Source organism: Lepisosteus oculatus, chromosome 6 (genome assembly GCF_040954835.1).
Source record: "Lepisosteus oculatus isolate fLepOcu1 chromosome 6, fLepOcu1.hap2, whole genome shotgun sequence".
In the NCBI taxonomy this organism is placed as follows: domain Eukaryota; kingdom Metazoa; phylum Chordata; class Actinopteri; order Semionotiformes; family Lepisosteidae; genus Lepisosteus; species Lepisosteus oculatus.
Window position 1 is genome coordinate 16,941,772 of NC_090701.1, and position 15,837 is coordinate 16,957,608.

At 36.3% G+C, this 15,837-nt stretch overlaps 2 protein-coding genes across 3 annotated transcripts in view; one reads left to right on the plus strand and one right to left on the minus strand.

The window, feature by feature from the left end:
* Window positions 1–1,672, minus strand: part of sugct (succinyl-CoA:glutarate-CoA transferase) — a 202,023-nt gene extending 200,351 nt beyond the window's left edge. The window contains exon 1 of one of the 2 annotated variants that reach the window (XM_015354585.2): window positions 1,418–1,672. In XM_015354585.2, the coding sequence (XP_015210071.2) occupies window positions 1,418–1,550 (133 nt within the window). In that variant the 5' untranslated portion in view covers window positions 1,551–1,672. The remainder of the gene's footprint in view (window positions 1–1,417) is intronic. The other variant, XM_006634415.3, reaches the window with a different exon arrangement.
* A 403-nt stretch (window positions 1,673–2,075) lies between these two features.
* mplkip (M-phase specific PLK1 interacting protein) lies at window positions 2,076–9,232 on the plus strand. The gene is made up of 2 exons (XM_006634414.3): window positions 2,076–2,613; window positions 7,564–9,232. Exons 1-2 carry the CDS (start codon window positions 2,224–2,226, stop codon window positions 7,762–7,764), a joined length of 591 nt encoding a protein of 196 aa, XP_006634477.2. The 5' UTR covers window positions 2,076–2,223; the 3' UTR covers window positions 7,765–9,232.
* Window positions 9,233–15,837: the final 6,605 nt, after the last annotated feature.

Here is a 15,837-nt window from a genome sequence, read left to right on the forward strand (position 1 = left end):
AAATGTTTATCTGTGATGTATACGAAGCTAAAGCTCATCCCATATACAGTATATATTCTGAAATATATTTATCATTTGTGTATTAGCTCATTTTCAATTAATTGCCAAGGTTCCAGAAATATTACAAGTAGGATATCTGGTATTTTATTAACAATAGTACAGCAAATGAATGATTCTCAAGAACAAAAATATTCATCATGGTGTGAATCCAATAATATCAATTCAGTCTTGCCAGCACAATTAAAAAACACTTGGTTCTAATGAGATGCGGGACATTAAGCTTCTTAAATGTAAATTTCAGAACTTTATGATGAAATAGATAAATATAATGCAGAAGTTTGCAAGTTTGGAGTTAAAACCACATTCTTAGTTTTTACTTTGTGCGTGAAACAAAATGACAATAGCTGAAAATCTTAGGTTTAGCATACTGTCAAAATGCCCATAATTCACTGTCATTTAATCCTAGACCAAGAAGAGTGCTTTTAGGGCCCACCAATGTATTTGGAAATTAACTGTTCAATTAATTGGCATGTGCTATCATAAATGCAGATGGACAGCTCTGAAAACAACAGGTTTTGAGGTTTTCTGCTGCATTGTGCCTACTAGTGTTGATCAGTGTTGTCTTGCCAGCATGACCACAGCGAAGATAGGATAATGAGCTACAGTATCAGCTGAAGAAAGACAAAATAATGTATATTAGCAAATTAGTCTAAAGGTTGAACTACTATACTTATTCAGAACAGGGTTTGTAATTCTGTGCTGGTCTCTCCTTTTGTCCGATTTTAACATCCCATGATGTGGTAGAAATTAGGAACCAGAAGTTAAGGATTAACCTAATAAAAGCACAGGGACCTACTGTATGCTTAACGGTCTGTCAGGATATTGAATCAATATTTCAGAGATACATTCTGTTATTTTAAGCCTTTTTTTAATTCATGACTGTAATTTAAAAGGCTAATTTAAAACAGGAGGGGAAGTAGGGTGTGTTGATATGTACACCAGGCGTGCACTCTAAAGGTCTGAAATATATGATAAATTAGCCTGTCTACGTTAGTGAACAGTTATGTACACATTTTATATTTTTAATACCGCATTAATCGTATTGGTTGCCGTATGACAGCACGAACAGCTAACTTCACCACTACAGGTACTTTACAGTACGTACTGCACCTTGCACCTTGCACCTCTCGTAACGGATATAGTTCAGCCCATGATAAATATTAGGTCACTTCACTATATATATATAAAAAATGCATTTTATTCTTAACCCTAAATGCAATTTTACAAACACATACAGCAAAATTCAGTTTTACTTTTGAGGAAAAGCTCCTTAGACTCATGTACAAGTGAGCTTTAAAATATATACATTACAAATTACTCTATTCTGGTAGACGTAGCCCATGATGCATGAAGATACCTGGCTGCATATAGGAGAGCAGCCTCTTGCTGTTCGGGCATTCTCGCTGTATTTGACGAAGCCGTGAAGGAAGCGCAGATTTAAACCGCAAACATCCCGAGCAGATCTTCGCAAACGCTGACATTCCCGACATCTTTCCCGATGCGTTGCACACAACTCATAGGGCGTGCTAAGTGGGAAACAGCGTTGTAAAACAGACAGGACCGGAAAGACACAGGCAAGAGCCGAGCAAGTCGAGAATCATGCCGCAGCGGTCTACAATGAAATAGTGCACTCATATGCTGCCTAGCATTTTAATTCAACCAAATTTCTTCTGGATGTTGATTTTTTTTGGAACTGCAGAACTAAAATGTGGAATATAGTTGAAACTCAATATACTTAAACTGAACCGTATTTCCACCTTTATATATAGTAATCTATAGATGTACAGCTACTGTACTTTCACAAACTTTAACGTGTACATTCGTGTCTTCCAGAATAACGTGCTAAATAATTGTTTTAGTTACGGATGTCAGGTATTCATAACACATTGTACAACTTGACTTGCTTAATATTATGAAAATTACACTGGTTCGGGTTTTTTCCATTTGATTTGCGGTGCTCTAAAAAGATGTTAGAATACAGGATAGGGTCTTGGTGCACGTAGGAACCTTTCCTTTCGACGTGAGTTGCAGTGGGATCGTGGACCGTCGGACTTCCTGTTACAGTACAATATGGTGGTTGCTTGATTGTGCTGTTGTTATACGCGTCTTACGTGTACTTTTTTAAGTTTAGGGGTTAATTAGGTCGTTTTAGTCTTGTTTGGAATGTACAGACCGAGTTTCCGACACCCTTCTCCAACCGGCGGCATGGGCCTCAGACCCGGGGTGTTCCGCAGCCCCTCTCCAGGATACGATCACGCTGGAACCTTACAGGCCGGCATGTTGCCTCCTCCTTTCTGGGGGTTTGCTAATGCTGCGTCTCCGTCTTTCAGTCCTAGGCCCGGCCAGTTTTCGGGGAAATCTCCCCAGACTCCGCCGAAGGCATTTTATAGCAATAATGGTAACAGCGGAGGGGGATCGAATGGAGGCAGAGGGAGATTTCATAGTCCTTCCCCGGGTCAGACACAGAGGAGAGGGAGCCCTAGGTACACACCTCCCTACAAAAAATCCCCCTTCCACCCTCAGCACAGTCCCGGACAGCAGGCGGGCTATCAGGTAATAATTGGGGCTTTAAAGCCTAATTTATTTATAAAAAAACGAGAAAAACATTAGTAATATTGAATCTTAATTAAACTAGCGCAGTTGAACTACTAGGTATTTTCTCACGTTTTGCACTACAGCAGCTGAGTCTTTAAAACTGTAAGTTGCGGGTAAAATGGGCTTTACGACATACGTTTATTTAATTTAGCACCTCATTATCAACGAACGTGACGATTCGGTTTGTAACTAGCTATGAATTTAGTTTTTGAAAGATATCTCCTGTTTTTCAACGTGAGAATGTCAAATTTAGGACTGCAAGATTGTCCTTTGTGGTGGTGTGTTTACGTTGGACAATAACTTTTCTGTAATTTGTTAAATCTGTAGTTTATTTCCAATTAATGGGGAGCAGATAGTAAATGAATCCTGAAAAAAGAATGGAATTGTAAGTGGTCATTTTAGTTTGAGGTTATAATCTTTCATTGTGGACATTTTGAAATTGAACAGAATCGAAGTTTAATCATGGTACTTTGTGCCAGAACTACTTTTCTGTTTGTTCACACATTTTTTTCATTAGTTTCTCAGCTTTCTGTTGGACATTACGAAGCTCAAGACAGGCTTACCCCCAAATAATTTATGATTATTAGGCTCTCCATTCAGAGTGACCAGTTGATTAGCATGTTTTCAGGAACCAACAGGATGTAGTTGCCACCAACACATGTAATAAAGTACACAATAAACAGTCAAATGAAAGTGTAGATGTAGTTTTGAATATGCCTATAACTGGGACAGCGTCTTAAAACTTGCCTGGATAACAGGCTGCTAAGGTCCAAGTTTGTGGTATTGAACAAACAAGTTTTGTTTTCCCAAATGTTGTAGTGAAATGTTTTGTAAGGTCATGCTGAGTTTTGCAGAATCATTTCCATAATGACAAATTTAAATGCTCACCCGTGAGTGCCTTACAGATATTTTGGCACTTCGATGCTGTTTGATACGGTTTTTGAAAGTGCTGGAAAGTTAAATCTCAGCCATCCCATTACACAGCGGGGCAATCTTTTTCTGTGGTTCCCATGTTAGTAATCTGTAGGCACATGATAGTCGATGTCTATTAGCTCATTTTGAGTAAATGTAGACAGATGGGTAGATTTCAGTTTAAATGTATTGGTTTTTTTTTTGCTTCACTGCAACTCACAGGAGTCTTGTCTATTCCTCTACACCAGCGGTTCCCATCCCTGGTCCTCAGGGATCCCTGTGCCTTCTGCTTTTTGTCCAAGTCAGCTTCTTAATTTCAGGGTTTTCTGTTTGTGGTGTGTTTTTTTTCCAATTACTTTCAGTTCTACAGACTTTGAATGAGATTGTAATAGTCCCTATGCCAGTTTCTGAGTGTCAGAGCTCCTCTCGTTCAGCTATTCAGTTATTCCCAGCAAATGATCATCTAAGAGCTGTTTTGACAAAAAGTAAGGCATCAGACTCTTTAAGTTGAGAAGAGGCCGCTTAAAGTATTTTATGCTGAAGTAGGTTTTTTCTTACACCATGGAATGAAATCAGAAACAGGTAACTGACAGTCTGACCAAGCAAGCAGATAAAGGCTTTAGTTAGGCCTAATATAGGCGATTACCTTTGCTGCAAAGAAACCAGCAGACACAGGGGTGCCCTTGGACCAGAGATAAGGACCACTGCTGTACTCCATTTAGTATTGCCTTATTATTAATAGCTAACAAAAGAGAACAGTAACAGTATGAATCAGCAATTGAGAAAAGCTATCCAAAAGCAGTTACAGGGTTGTTCAGTCAGAAAGTACAGCTCTGCAGTTCTTCTACTTTCCCAATAAAGGGTGCCCATTATTGACACTGCAGATAATTGAAAGATGTGGAGATTCCCAACATATAATGGCACGAAAGGAATAAAACAATCTAGAAGATTGTACTGATTTAAGAAAGCTATTGGTTGTTATTGACAGAATTTCATTAAAAATAATTGTTAAATTTGAAACAAAATACCACACGTTTGCTAAAATGGAGCTCAAACAGAATATTTTTCTATCGTAATATGTTCTTTTTAAACTGCAAGTCGTAATGGCTTGAAAGAACATTAAATTGGGGGCTGGGAGCGTCATCAGAAATGTGTTTTAAGGGGGCTTTGTAAAGTGGTGGTGGTAAAATATGACCCCTGTTCATGGGGAGAGGGGGTTGCATATTACATTAGTTAGATATGTGTGATTTATGCTACATACGGAATCTTTAGTAGTGCCATAAAGTCTAATGAATAAATAAGGGCATCATTCAGCAAATTATTCATTTAATTTTTCAGGCTTTATAGTTCACTCAAAAGCTTGTGGGTCATTTAATGAGTAAAAGGACATCGTCCCTTTTTAGCACACTACCATTTCAGATTTTAAAGAACTAGGCTAGTATTTTTATTAGTAGACAGATTTCAAACTGCAGCTTGGTGGGTTAGAAGTTATTGGGGGTGCACAGTTTTCCAATGAGCAGGCATAGTGGTACTGTATTCCAGTTGAGCTCTCAGGATCCATTTAATCTAAAGCCAAAGTCACTTCTCAGTATACCAGTCTCCCTTCTGGTTATTGCACAGAGCCCTATCGTGATTAAGCTAATTATTTCCTTAAACCTTTTAAATTGTTTTTGTTAAACACTCTGTTTCTGAGTGACTAATACATTTTATAGCTAACTTAGAATCTTTAAAATGTTTAAGACAAAAAAGTTTAAAACGCATTGGTTCAATTAAGAGTTTAAGAAGGTGGTTAAGAGCTCAGCTGTAATAAAAGCCAAAAGAAGACTGTGAGCTGGCTTTGAGAAGCACCAAAAAAGCAAGTTTTTAGGAAATATTACATGCTTCTGATGTTAAGATTTGAAGTTGTAGATATCAGAATGAGAATCAGAGCGAAGATGGTAACTAAAGCTTTAAATTATTACTGTAAAAATAATTAGAAACATATATCACTCTGAGGTTTTATGCATGCTGAATAATCCAACTGTTTCTGCCACATCAGCTTCAGTGAAACACTTACACAGAACATCCTCAGTGCATAGAATGCATCAAGAAAAAAAACATTCACATTTTATTTATGGAGCGCCATTGCATTTCTTGTTGCTGTGAGCTTTCGTAACAATCAAAATCAATAAAATAATTTCTCTCGCAGAAATACGAGGAGCTGATAGGCCGAGCGGCCTGTGTTATCATACATTTTTAGGTACTTAGGATCTTAACTTTCCTTGACAGAAAAGTCATTCTGAAAGTTGGAAGGAAACCCAATGTTAAAGGTTTGAGATTATAAGCCTGCATGAATTTGTAGGAATAAGCATTTGTCACCCTTCTTGTTCAACAATCCAAGCCAAAACTTCACCAATCAATCTTCTTTTAAACTCATTACATTTGTTTGTACAGTGTACACTTCATGCAGTCAGTTCAGACATGATGCACTTGAAAAGTTGTCCAAAGCTCATTTTAAAATACTATCACCTATAGTATGTTAAATACTACATAGTCTAGATGTACTGTAGGACAATTATTTCATTTAAGATAATCTAAACAGAAGTCAGTTAGATTTCTTAATGGCCTTGTCCTTATTAATTTCCTGTACCTAAATTTCATCTGAATATCACAAGCAAAAGATTGCAAGACAGAGTTAACAACAGGGGCTGATGGAAAAACTGATGTTAACTCCTTGTCCAGTCTTTTCTTCATCTTCATCTAAACTAGATAAAAGTGCAAATTAAGAGGAGGAGATACTAAAGAAATTGGGGTGACAGCCATGCTGTTAAACAGATTCTTTGGGAAGCTTCAAGAAAACAGCTGGTTTCAAACCCTTTCATCATTAAGATACCAGCAATAAGTAAGCTATGTGGTTTGAATTGCCACCACTTTTGGTCAGCATAGCATGTACTGATTTTCCTGCAGTTTTAGTAAGGATTTATTGTAAGTATCCCCTTATCGTCTGTTCAAATAGCTCCCTACAATGTAATAACCAACCCCTACTTATCCTTTATAGCATCCCAAAAATCTAAATTACATTCCTTCTCAAATACTTTACCCAGTGAGGTCCAGATTCCCAAAGTGAAATCTTCCTCTCATCAGAAATAAAGCATGCTGATGCAGCAGAAACAGTAAGGATGTTCATTATGAATGAAATCTCTCGCTTTTGTTCACCATTTTAATTTTGCTTGGTCTCTGAAGCTTGAACATATCCTTCAGTTACTGTTAATAGGCAGGGAATTTTGAGACTTTCCGTGTTATAGTGTTGGGTTAAAGGTCATTCACCCTTCATTAATCAGTTGCAAACAGTATTTTTACAAGTGGATTATAAGAGGTATTCGTTTTTAATATCGCAGCCTGCTCAAAGATCCCTTCTATAACGTGAAGTGTTGACCAAGCTGCAGTTTGAATGTTTAGGATTTTCCATTAAAACCTTTTTAAAAAATGCAATTTTTTAAAACAAATGTGTCAATGGAATATAACCCTTTTATATTGAGTCTTGGGATTTTCTCTTTTATTCTTCGAAGTTTGTTTAAATTGCTGCATTTTGAAGGGAGTGGATTCTATGCCACTTGCAGTGTAAGCAACTTGGAAAGAAGTTTTCATGCAGTAGCAAAACCCTATGGTCATACATAATAGAATAAATCTTACCGAAACCTTTATTTGTAGTACTTAATGCTTTATATGAGTGTGAAAATGATAGCACTTAAAGAAATGTTACATCACATCTATAGGGTATTTAATTTAAGATGATTTGACATTATTCTGTATGTTTGGGCATTAGATTAATAATTGCAAAGCTCTGAACTTGGAACTATGTGCTTAATTCTCTAGAGATGCTTTTTTAAACTATACATATTTATAACCTTAAATGAATAAACGGCTAACAAAAGCTGACGTAGGCCTAGCTGTCGTCTTTTGAAATCAGTTTCAATTGATTAAAATGTTTCTTCACATGATGATTTTCTCCCGAAGGGTTCACCCAGGACATCCACACCGTTTGGTTCTGCGCATGGCAGGGAGAGGGTGGCTAATGATGTGGAAAAGTATTACAGACCGTCAATGCTTGAGGACCCCTGGGCTAGCCTACAGCCAGTTACTGTCACTGACACAAACCCGAAGTACAACACAGAGAGAGCATCAAACACTGGTAGAAAAGGGAGGTATTTCAGTTAATATACAGACCCCTTTTTTATTGTGGCAGAGCAAGTTAAGAAGCAGCATCGTTTCCTTTTTTTTAAAGAGATTTACTTCAAAAATGCACTGTTTCGACGCAGCAAATGAACATTCGTTGTTTTTTTTTCTTTTTTAAAAAAAAAAACCTGCTTTGGGTATTTGCCAAAGGGAGTAAGTATGTGGTGTTGGGATAATTCTTAAAAACTGCCTTCCAGTACATCTGACTGAAGTATTCCTGAATCACCAGCAATCAGTCTATGACTGTTAATGCAGCAGCTCTTTCTACACAGTACCTCTCTTTTGCATACAAACAGGATAAATGCCTGGTTTTTACTCAAAACTGTTTGACCCCTTAACAGGCTGGCTGAAACAACTTTGACCGGCAACAGATTTTGCAGAAATAAAGGTCATAAATAATAACCCATCTTTGAATTGTTCTTATCATATGAATTGAAAACACGAATTGGGATACATTTTCAATAATATCATCGACTTGATCGCTGTTAACACAAAGAAGCAAAACATTGGTTGTAAGAGTTTTTCCTTGAGAGATTTTATAATTTTGTCAGTAAACCAACTGACAAGCTTAAATGATGTATGTAGCTACAGTGCCCAGTGATGGGCATATTGGGTTCATTATTTATCATTGTTTCTTTCTGTTTAATTCTGGCGTCCAGATTACATTTATTTTAAATTTAATCCATAAATATCTGGCACCAGACTCTGTTAAAGGGTTAAACATTTTATTTTGTTACTGAATGTTTTTGGGGAAAAAATAAAATAAAAAAGAACTCTAATGGATGTTTGTACAACTTTGATCGTTTCTAAAATTGTGTATCGCAAATGACAAGACAGCTTTGTGACCGTTTGTCACAGAAGCATTGTAAATAAGGACATCCCTTAAAGAACGTTGTTGAACTGGTCTAATCTGCAGTACGTTCGTAAATATTTCATGTGTGTTAAGAAAAGGAATCAACCATTTACCTAATTTTTTGTAACCCCCTCAGGTTTTTCTATTTGTAAATATTTTAAGAAAAGGATTGAAAACTAGAAATTGAGTCAAATCTTCTGTATTCTTTTTCTTTTAACCATCTGAGTAAAAAAAAGAATATTGCTGTAGAGCATATAAATGTATGTCAGCATATTTTGTTTTATATGTAGAGGTTTTGTGTGGATTCTTGTGTTTCGGCAGTTTGAGGACTTGAATTATGAATGACTAACCAAGAGTTAGTTCTTATAGGGGAAAATTCTCATTCAAGGCTTCAAAGTGGTCTGGCACACGATTCCACACTATTCTTATCACTTTCCTTTTATATATATATTTTTAAATCAAACTGTATCATCATGGACTGTTGTTTGTTACCCTCGTTTGCCGTCGAGATGTGATGTTCAGTAAACATTGTTTTTCAAAAAGGTCTGAAACTGCAAGGCAACAGCTGTTGCCATAAAGCAGACCTTTTCAAAGACAGACAGTGGCTCCTTGTATTTTGTTGAAGTAAAGCAGGAGGTTGGGGAGGACAAGCTCAGTGCTGATTTTGGAGTGAAGCAATGTGATTTTCAAGTAAAAACGCAGTGATCTCTGTTTTCATTACATTTGCTCTTTAAGTTATTAACAGAGAGGCCTTTACGTGGTGTGAAATTTATATTAATCTTTCACATTCAAGAGTGGTCATTGTGCTTTTGGTTTTACCTAGAAGGATATTGAATACGATCGGTGACCAGAGTTGTCATCAACAAAATGTATGTAATCCTAATGGAAATTTCTAGAAAATTCTCATAATAGGTTTTAAAATCAGCTTAAAGAAAACAATCTTTTCTAGCAAGAGTTCTGTCTTTGTGGTGGAGAAAAAGTTGCAAGGAACTTTCTTTAAACCATGTTTTTATAGTTAATTGTTGCGGATGTCTGTCGGGTGGACTTTTAATTGGCATTAATTGGTATAGGAAATAAATTATCCTCCCCATATAAAGAAAATCTGATTTTCTGCTTAAGGCCTTCACAAAGTTAACACAGTTCTTAACATTGTGTTGTTTGAACTCATTGACAATGATATACTGTAGTCGTTCGATGCTGAAATCTTATATATTAAAAATGTATACCTACAAGGTGGAATTTGCTAAGGTTCTACATTATATTGAAATCTAAAACATTTTCTAGACATTTCTAGACAGTCATTTCTTCATTAGGTGTAAGGATTGTGGATTTAGCATTTTCAGACTTATAAGTACATGCTAAATAACTATAGAAATATATTTGATTTTGATTTGGAAACAAATGGGTTCTTCATCCACAAAGACAAAACGTTTGACAACTCTCCGCTGTATTAGTAATAGTTCTGTTTCCAACCAGTTATGCCATTTGATTTCCAGAGCAGTATCTGTAATTTAATGAATCTAGTTACTTTGCGTTTATGATATAATTACTAAGGATATTATTACTATTATTGTTCAGCATATAAAATACTTAACAGATGTGCATGTTTTCCTTTACTCTGTAAAGGTTCCTTTGTGCTGCTGATGTGACCTTTGGAAAGATGTACCTGTCTTTCACTTGCAAAAACACCCTAGATCTAATCCTACAATATACACTGCCTTTTTGAAGATGCAACAATTAGGGATATTTTTAGAATGAATTACCTAAGCACTTTGGAATATACCATTGGTTTTTTTTTTCAATCCAAATGACTGAAATATGAAGTGGTGAATGTATTATATTTGCTTCCAAGTGTATGGATTTATTCTTCCTTTGTTTATCTAGCTGCATATTAAGTTTGCCATTTGTTATGTCCAGCCCAAACAAATAGGATGGGCCAAATGGCCTCATCTCGTTTGAATCCTTTTTTATGTTCCTTACATATTCAGAATAGTGTTAGCAATGTCCATGTCCGTGCTCTTGCTATTTTAAACAAGTGCACTGTGCATCACAAATGTGTAAAACAAACTCATGATACTGCAGAAAACACTTTTAACGGGTCATTATTTTTATGAGGTAAAATGCCATCACACTTGAGCAGACTTTTAACACAGCAGTCATTTTAATAAAGTTAAAAATTAGGTTCATCACGTGACTCAATACTGTATGTAGCAAAATCTTTTTTTAACATGTTCTGCAAACAAAAGTTTCAAAATTACCCATAATGACAACAGAAGTTAATTGATGCATACGTATAAAACAAGACTGTGTCTAAAAGCATGTTTGCTGTTGGAAGAGGCTTTTATGGTAAGTGGTTTAATTTTTTTCCCCGCTATACTATACATCATGCTAAGTACTTCCACAAGCTTTACCAATAGCCTGTGTATCTTGTAGGAACATCTTTGCATTTTAGGACTTAGTCTGAAAAGCCACATTTTTAGGTAATCATGGTGCAGATTTTTATTGTGAAATACTACTCTGTTTAACAGGCACAAAAGAACAATGAAAAAAAGAAGAGGACTAGATTGCATTTTGAGATTAACATTCTTAACACTTATCTTTGGTAGAAAAGTAACCAAGGTAAAAAGAAAGACATTACAAAAATTAATGAGAATGTCTTATTTTACACTAAACTAAATGTCAGAAGTATTATTCTTTTTTACCAGCAAGCACAAAAGAGAGAGCTTTAAAGCAAATGTAGCATTTTTATGTTTAATTTTTTATATGTAAAATAAGGGTTTTTGCTAGAACAGACATACAGACTTAATTAAGTTCAAAGAGCCTGATATTAGCAGAGCAGATTACACACTAGTAAACCAATGTATGTTTTAAGATTGTGTATAATATAATATATCAATAAGAGAACTTATGACTTGCTTCATAGGTTTGAGTGTTGTATTTATGTTGATGCGATATAGTAGATTTTAGTAGTATTTGGAGCAATGCTGTCACAACAGAGCCAAAGCAGTATTTAGGAAGATTGAGCTGCTGGTAACAGATTTCGAATCCTAGGGATCAGTCCGTCTTTATTTCTCCTGTCATAACTTGCTTTTAAGGGTCTAGAATTTTAAATAGTTCTTTTGTCAGGTATCTGCCTCCCTTTCAAAACAACAGGATGTGCATAGCATTCAAATCTCTCTGTTTTTGGTTTTACTTGAGCAACTTACCCAACCAGTCCAAAGTGCAACCCTACTGCCCCATCTGGGGAGCTATGGTAAGAGGATTCAGGTTGAAGCGGTAACAGGTGGAATATAGTTATCCTCTCTGTTCCATGCTTAAAGATCAAAAGAAGGAAAGCAGGTGAGTTTTCCCGAGAACTCCCTTCATCAGGAAATACACTAGGCCATTATGCTTTCACGCCTCGATTCTCTACAGTTTAGTACATTTTGTTGCACAATTTCAGCTTCACTCCAACTAAAGTCACTGTCTACCAGCTCAGAAGTGGTGTAAGATTTTGGAGTTGAGCTCGGAAAGAGGTAAGAAAAGGCAGTGGTGTAAAGGAATGGAAAGATGTGAAAATTGAACTGTATTATGTAATTTATGAGTGTTACTGTATAGTGTGTTCATGGTAAATATTTTTTGAATAGTGTTTTCAAAAATGTTAATTACAAGATCACTTTATTAGCCGTATACAATTTCATGCATTAGGAATTCGTCTTTTTACATACCCCAGCTTGCTCTCTATGAGACGCACAGACAGGGAGAGAGAAGCTTGGGGTCAGAGCGCAGGGTCAGCTATTGTACAGCGTCCCTGGCGTAGTGGGGGTTAAGGGTCTTGCTCAGGGGCCCAACAGAGTAGGATTCCTCTGCCGGCCACGGGATTCGAACCAGCAACCTTCCAGCCACAGGCGCAGTGCCACCACTCTGCTCCTTACAGACATGTTGAAACATAATCTTAATCATAAGATGGGAGCCCAGGTTTTAAGATAATTTTCCCCATTTTATATCTGACCTTCCTCAACAAGAATTGACCAATTTCATTATATACCATTTTTGTCATCTTGTCATAGAGAAGTAGTTCCCAATCCTGTGCCTGGTGACTCCAACACCTGTTTTTTAAGTTATTCCACCCTCAGCTACACAAACAAACCTTCACTGACTTAATAATAATCAAGATTAATTTGATGTAAGCTCTTAAACATGGTGGAGCTTTAACTGTTATATTTTGTAAGTGAAAGAAAATCTAGGCATGTGACTAGAAACAAAAGGCAAATATTCAATTAAAGCAACTTCTTAGATTAAGCTTTCGGTTATCTAAGGTAGGTCACCAGAACCAGAATTGAAAACAAGAAAAAAGGAGAAAATTTTACTTTTGTAATACTAGGGCTGTGGTATTTCCTATGTGGCAACTTAAAACCTGCGCTTTCAATTTATTTATTTTTTTTGGGGGGGGGTGGAAGTTCATACCAATCTAGAAAGATTTTTTAGACAGAAGAGTGCAAAAATGCCATTTAATTTCAGCACTTACGCATTGTGGTTGTTGGAATTTGTTATTGACATTTCAAGAGTTTGAAAGGTCTTTTCCAAAGGTTTTAAATGTTAAAACATATTCTAGATATTCTCTATTTTGTTGCCTAGATGCATCATAATTCAGCATTGGGATTCATTATATTGAAAAAATGTTAATGTTCCACAACTTTGAATTGAATTACATTAAAATTGTCCTTCGTGCTGCTCAGGTAAGCTTCAAGTTCAGGATCAGTGCACATGTACAAAATGTGCCTTACCTCTTGCAATATCTTTAGTTTATCCTATTTTGTTTAGGTTAATATTTTTAATACCACAAGGTCATGGGAGAAGTGAATGGAAAGGTTGGTAAAGTAAAGTGTAGCTAGAAGTAGTTGTGTTTTTAGCTTAAAATCATCACTATTGGCATTGATTTAATTTTGTACAATTTTCAATACATTTCTGAATGAAAAACTGGTATTCACAACTTTCAAAAATGGCTTTTTTTCTTATTTTAAGTTAATTTTCAGCTACTTTATATAAAGAAATAATAATACCGTTTACACACTTCAGATGTGAATGTCTGTTGAATTGTGCAGTGTTAAGTATGTCGAACTAAAATATTCACAGTATTTATTGGCCTACATTGCCATCTGCTGGCTTAATGACATGAGCATTCCTAATTGAGGTAAGCGCTTAAAATAGACGTAACAGTTGTCATTTGAAATTATAAACTCTTTAGATGTAGAACTCCAACTTCTGTTCTCTACTTTTAAACTTCTGTACAATGGGGGGTGTTTGGCTTAGTTAGCATTTAATATTTTTCAAAAGATAAAGCTTAAAAAGACACTTGATTCAAAGTACAGAAACTTTAACTGTTTATTGAAGTCTGAAAACTTTTTTTAACAGAGTTAGACCAAGATAGGACAAGTGGAATTAAAGAAGGAATACTCCTTAGCCTTTCAGAAACTGTCTCTCCAGATCTAAAAACTTGATCAGTTAGATTTTACAGTACAGTTGGCCAATGTATTGGCATGTTAATCCCAGTTCATTGCAGGAAGTGTAGAGTAACACTTGATCTGCTCGGCAGAGTGTTGTTTTTTTTGAAGGATTAAATTAGTGTTCCTGTAATAATAGACAGATGCTTCACAAAAAGTTAATATGACACAGTATGATGTGATTATAAATTAAAAAATATAATTATAAATGTAAAAGAGAAAAGTGATTGCATAAGTATTCACTCCCTTTTACTATGACGCATCTAAATAGACTCTGGTGCAACCAAATGTCTTTAGATGTCACGTAATATGTTGAATGGTGCCCACCTGTGTGCAATTAGGATGTTTTTACATGAGTTCATCATCTCTCATAGGTCCCGTAATTGATTACGGCTCCCAGCAAAAATTACATCATGAAGACAAAGGAACTTTCAAAGTTAATCTGTGATATGGTTATTGAAAAGAAGGGAAGTGCTATAAGAAAATTTCCAAGGCATTACATATCTCCCAAAGCACAATAAAGCTAATTATAAAGAAATGTAGAAAATATGGCACAACTGTGAAATTCTGAAGAACAAGGTACCCTCAAAAATTGAATTTCCAGGCAAGAAGTGCTCTAGTCAGGAAGGCCACCAAGAGGCCTGTGAAAACTCTTAAGGATTTACAGTCTTTCATGCCTGAGAATAGAGAAACTATATATGATAATTGCCTGGGTGCCTCACAAATTTGGGAGAGTCACAAAACTCATATCAGATCTTGACTATACTTTGCCAGAAAGCACATGGGAGACTTTGAGACCAAGTTGAAGACGATTCTATGGTCTGATAAGTAAAAACTTGATCTTTAAGCCTCAAAGGTAAGCGGTGTGTTTGGTGCAAGTTAACAGTGAACACAATCCTGAGAACACCATCCCTACGGTAAAGCTTGGTGGTGGCGGCAGTATCATGCTAGGAGAAAGCTTCGCTGCATCAGGGCCTGGAAGACTTGTGAAGACAAGAAACAATTGACGCAGCAAAGTACGGAGAAAACCTGCTGTGGTCTGCAAGAGACATGGGACTTGGGAGAAAACTTTTCCTCCAGTAGGACAACGACGCAGAAAAAAATCAATGTTCTGGAGAGGCCCGTCAAAGCCGAGGCCTCAACCCAATCAAGAATTGGTGGCAGGAGTGGAAACTTGCTGTTCATAAACCTGAAGGAGTCTGAGTAATTTTCCAAAGAAGAATGGCAAAAACTGCTGTCTCCAAATGTGCAAAGCTGGTAGAAATGTACCCAAGAAAACACTCTAATTTTTCCCAAAGGTGCCTTTACCACGTATTGACTCAAATGGGGTGAATACTTATTCAATCTGTTATATTCAGTTCTAAATTCATAATGAATTTAGGAGGATCTATTGATTTTTTTCACTTTGACACTTTGGGGTTTTTGCCATTGAAAGAAACCACTCTACAGTTAAATGCATTATGATTCCATATTGAAACACTTTAATAAAATGTAGAAATAGGTCTGGGGGGGGAGTGAATACTTTGGATAGCCACTGCATGTTTTACAGGACTTAGCTCGGTGACCATGTAGTAAAGGTATAACCTACTCATCTCCCAAGAAAGGCAATATGAGCGGCGTGAGGTCATGCCAGGATGAAGGGCAGCAAATGAGGCTCTAGGATTTGATCAACGTAGTGCTGTGATGAGTCTACCAGAGGTGTTGCTCTTGCACGGCAGT

What these genes read in the sequence shown, in the direction of transcription:
- mplkip (XM_006634414.3), top strand. Translation starts at nt 2,224, where the DNA reads ATGTACAGACCGAGTTTCCGACACCCTTCTCCAACCGGCGGCATGGGC. An exon ending in GACAGCAGGCGGGCTATCAG is followed by an intron (nt 2,614 to 7,563) that starts GTAATAATTGGG and finishes TTTCTCCCGAAG; the next exon opens with GGTTCACCCAGGACATCCAC.